This window comes from Homarus americanus, unplaced genomic scaffold (genome assembly GCF_018991925.1).
Source record: "Homarus americanus isolate GMGI-L3 unplaced genomic scaffold, GMGI_Hamer_2.0 scaffold30114, whole genome shotgun sequence".
NCBI classification, from domain to species: domain Eukaryota; kingdom Metazoa; phylum Arthropoda; class Malacostraca; order Decapoda; family Nephropidae; genus Homarus; species Homarus americanus.
This window is the reverse complement of record NW_024740555.1, coordinates 25,125-29,900: the sequence shown is the minus strand read 5'-3', so window position 1 is coordinate 29,900 and position 4,776 is coordinate 25,125. Positions and strand designations below refer to the sequence as shown.

Sequence of the window (4,776 nt, the reverse complement as noted above, 5' to 3'; positions counted from 1 at the left end):
AGGCACCACGTGTCGTGAAGAGGAGGCAGGACTTCGCTCGGGGGCAGCAGGACACACCAGGGCAGGCCCGGTAGGCGCTACACCAGTAGTGAAGGCCGCCGGCGGTGGAGTAGGGGGGGCTCACAGGGGGACTACCAGCTTGTGTTAAACTAGAAGAGAGGAGTGACTGGGTGGCAACAGAGGGCAAGAGTAGGTCGGAGATGGTGGTACAGAGTGTAGCGAAGAGTTGTTCAATACGGTTGGTAAATTCTTGGAAGAGGGATATGATCTGTGTCATGTCACTGTGAAAGTGTGTAGAGAGAGGCAGGTCGGTTGGGGGTCTACTGACAGTGCCACTACATCGCGACCTGCAGGCCCCGGGAGGTCAGTGCCAGGGTAACACGGGCTCAGATCACTCTCTAAACTCCTACTGCTGCGCCAGATTCAGTAACTCGCATCTCCCATATATTAATCCTAACTTAAATAACTTCCTTTGTAACTTAAACAGCATCATGTAATACTGTAATTCATGTAACCAGAATCTTAACCCTTTATGTAATTAATATTTGGTGGAAAATTTGACCTTGACTTGTGTTGTTGTGGTTGTTTTATGTAACCTTTTGTTAATATTGATGTAAACATGTGCTTCATGTACCCTATGTAACCATATAATGTCTCTCTTTCTCTCTCTCTCTCTCTCTCAACAACGACAACAACATCATCAACAACCACAACAAAAACATCATCATCAACAACAACAACAACAACAACAACAACTATCGGTTAAATGCCACAGAATTTACCAAAACATTTTCTTTTCCGCTTCACAAACACAAACTGAATAAATTACCCTCCCAGCCCACACTGCTCACACACCCTCCCTCACTATCCCACGACAGTACCCAAACATCCCACGACAGTACCCAAATATCCCATGACAGTACCCAAATATCCCATGACAGTGCCCAAATATCCCATGACAGTACCCAAACATCCCATGACAGTACCCAAATATCCCATGACAGTACCCAAATATCCCATGACAGTACCCAAATATCCCATGACAGTACCCAAACATCCCACGACAGTACCCAAATATCCCATGACGTGCCCAAATATCCCATGACAGTACCCAAATATCCCATGACAGTGCCCAAAATCCCATGACAGTGCCCAAAATATCCCATGACAGTACCCAAATATCCCATGACAGTACCCAAATATCCCATGACAGTACCCAAATATCCCATGACAGTACCCAACATCCCACGACAGTACCAAAACATCCCACGACAGTACCTAAAATATCCCACGACAGTACCCAAATATCCCATGACAGTACCCAAACATCCCATGACAGTACCCAAATATCCCATGACAGTACCCAAATATCCCATGACAGTACCCAAATATCCTATGACAGTACCCAAATATCCCATGACAGTACCCAAATATCCCATGACAGTACCCAAACATCCCACGACAGTACCCAAATATCCCATGACAGTGCCCAAATATCCCATGACAGTACCCAAAATCCCATGACAGTACCCAAAATCCCATGACAGTGCCCAAATATCCCATGACAGTACCCAACATCCCATGACAGTACCCAAATATCCCACGACAGTACCCAAAATCCCATGACAGTGCCCAAATATCCCATGACAGTACCCAAACATCCCACGACAGTACATGTGTCAATTGTCCACCTCCGTGTGTTATTGAATTACGTGAGCGAAGGAGGAGGGGGTCAGTCACCTTGTTATGTCGTTACGTCTGGTTGTTAGTGTGTGTGTGTGACGAGGACAGTAATTTCTTGTGTCAGATTATTGTATAAATTTAATAATAGAAAAGAATGATGTAACCTAACCTAACATTAACCTAACCTAACCTAACCTAACCTAACCTAACCTAACCTAACCTAACCTAACCTAACTAATCCTTTCTCTCAGAATGCAGTGGAGCAACAACCAATACACGCCATGGCCGGTATTCCGAGAAGGCCGTCAACGTTCCTCCCTCCAATAACGAAGGAGCCGCCTACGCCTTCCATAACGATGACGAGACGATGGAAGGACGTAAGATTCACCTCAATCCTAGGAACGTGCCCTCAGAATCCTGCCCGAGGGATGAGGAAGCCATAACCAGGATGGTAAGGATATCGTTTTTGTCTTTGTCATTCATTGTTGTTCTTACGTGTCCAAGAGGTTAGGTTAGGTTAGGTTAAGGTTAGGTTAAGGTTAATGCCCATACCGATCATGCCATAGCTAGGATTACACTTATGTCTACTCTTGTTGCCATAGCTAGGATTATGCTGTTGTCTACCCTTGTTGCCATAGCTAGGATTATGCTCTCGTCTACCCTTGTTACCATAGCTAGGATTATGCTCTCGTCTACTCTTGTTGCCATAGCTAGGATTATGCTCGTCTACTCTGTTGCCATAGCTAGGATTATGCTCTCGTCTACTCTTTTGCCATAGCTAGGATTATGCTCCGTCTACTCTTGTTGCCATAGCTGGGATTATGCTCTCGTCTACTCTTGTTGCCATAGCTAGGATTATGCTCTCGTCTACTCTTGTTACCGCAGCTTTATGCCTCGTCTCCCTTGTTACCATATCTGGGATTATGCTCTCGTCTACCCTTGTTACCATAGCTAGGATTATGCCTGTCTACCCTTGTTACCATAGCAGATTACCTTATGTCTACCTTTTGCCGAAGCTAGGATTATGCTCTCGTCTACTCTTGTTGCCATAGCTAGGATTATGCTCCTCGTCTACTCTTGTTGCCATAGCTAGGATTATGCTCTCGTCTACTCTTGTTACCATAGCTAGGATTATGCTCTCGTCTTCCCTTGTTACCATAGCTAGGATTATGCTTTCGTCTCCTCTTGTTGCCCAGCTAGGATTATGCTCTCGTCTACCCTTGTTACCATAGCTAGGATTATGCTCTCGTCTACCCTTGTTGCCATAGCTAGGATTACACTTATGTCTCTCTTGTTGCCATAGCTAGGATTATGCTCGTCTACTCTTGTTGCCAAGCTGGGATTATGCCTGTCTACTCTTGTTGCCATAGCTAGGATTATGCTCTCTACCCTTGTTACCATAGCTAGGATTATGCTCTCGTCTACTCTTGTTGCCATAGCTAGGATTATGCTCTCGTCTACTCTTGTTGCCATAGCTAGGATTATGCTCTCGTCTACTCTTGTTGCCATAGCTAGGATTATGCTCTCGTCTACTCTTGTTGCCATAGCTAGGATTATGCTCTCGTCTACTCTTGTTGCCATAGCTAGGATTATGCTCTCGTCTACTCTTGTTACCATAGCTAGGATTATGCTCTCGTCTCCTTGTTACCATATCTAGGATTATGCCTCGTCTACCCTTGTTACCATAGCTAGGATTATGCTCTCGTCACCCTTGTTACCATAGCTAGGATTATGCCTCGTCTACCCTTGTTACCATAGCTAGGATTACATATGTCTACTCTTGTTGCCATAGCTAGGATTATGCCTCGTCGACCTTGTTGCCATAGCTAGGATTATGCTCTCGTCTACTCTTGTTACCATAGCTAGGATTATGCTCTCGTCTACCCTTGTTACCATAGCTAGGATTATGCTTTCGTCTACTCTTGTTGCCATAGCTAGGATTATGCTCTCGTCTCTTGTTACCAAGCTAGGATTATGCTCTCGTCTACCCTTGTTACCATAGCTAGGTTATGCTCTCGTCTACCCTTGTTGCCATAGCTGGATTACACTTGTCTACCTTGCTCCATGCCAGGATTATGCCTGTCTCCTTGTTGCCATAGTAGGATTTGCCTGTCTACTCTTGTTGCCATAGCTAGGATTATGTCTCGTCTACTCTTGTTGCCATAGCCGGATTACATATGTCTACTCTTGTTGCCATAGCTAGGATTATGCTCTCGTCTACTCTTGTTGCCATAGCTAGGATTATGCTCTCGTCTACTCTTGTTGCCATAGCTAGGATTATGCTCTCGTCTACCCTTGTTGCCATAGCTAGGATTATGCTCTCGTCTACCCTTGTTACCATATCTAGATTATGCTCTCGTCTACCCTTGTTTCCATAGCTAGGATTATGCTCTCGTCTACCCTTGTTACCATAGCTAGGATTATGCTCTCGTCTACCTTGTTGCCATAGCTAGGATTATGCTTCGTCTACCTTGTTACCATAGCTAGGATTATGCTCTCGTCTACCCTTGTTACCATATCTGATTATGCTCTCTGTCTACCCTTGTTGCCATAGATAGGATTATGCTCTCGTCTACCTTGTTACCATGCTAGGTTATGCTCTGTCTACCCTTGTTATGAGGATTTGCTCTCTCCTTGTTACCATAGCTGGATTTGCCTGTCTCCCTTGTTCCATATCTGGATTATGCCTGTCTACCCTTGTTCTAGTAGGATTTGTCTGTCTACCCTTGTTACCATAGTTGTTTTTGCTTGGATTAACTTGTTCTCTTGTTGCCATAGCTAGGATTGTCTCTGTCTACTCTTGTTACCATAGCTAGGATTATGCTCTCGTCTACCCTTGTTACCATATCAGGATTATCTCTCGTCTACCCTTGTTACCATAGCTAGGATTATGCTCTTCCCTTGTTACCATAGCTGGATTATGCTCGTCTACCCTTGTTGCCTAGCTAGGATTACACTTATGTCTCTCTTGTTGCCTGCTGATTATGCTCTCGTCGACTCTTGTTGCCATGCTAGGATTATGCCTCGTCTACTCTTGTTACTAGCTAAGTTATGCCTCGTCTACCCTTGTTGCCATAGCTAGGATTATGCTTC

General features: G+C 44.8%; 1 protein-coding gene across 1 annotated transcript; it reads right to left on the bottom strand.

The window, feature by feature from the left end:
• Positions 1–3,025: 3,025 nt before the first annotated feature.
• Positions 3,026–3,334, bottom strand: LOC121875465 (stress protein DDR48-like). The gene has a single exon (XM_042380032.1). It carries the CDS (start codon positions 3,332–3,334, stop codon positions 3,026–3,028), a length of 309 nt encoding a protein of 102 aa, XP_042235966.1.
• Between the last annotated feature and the right edge of the window lie 1,442 nt (positions 3,335–4,776).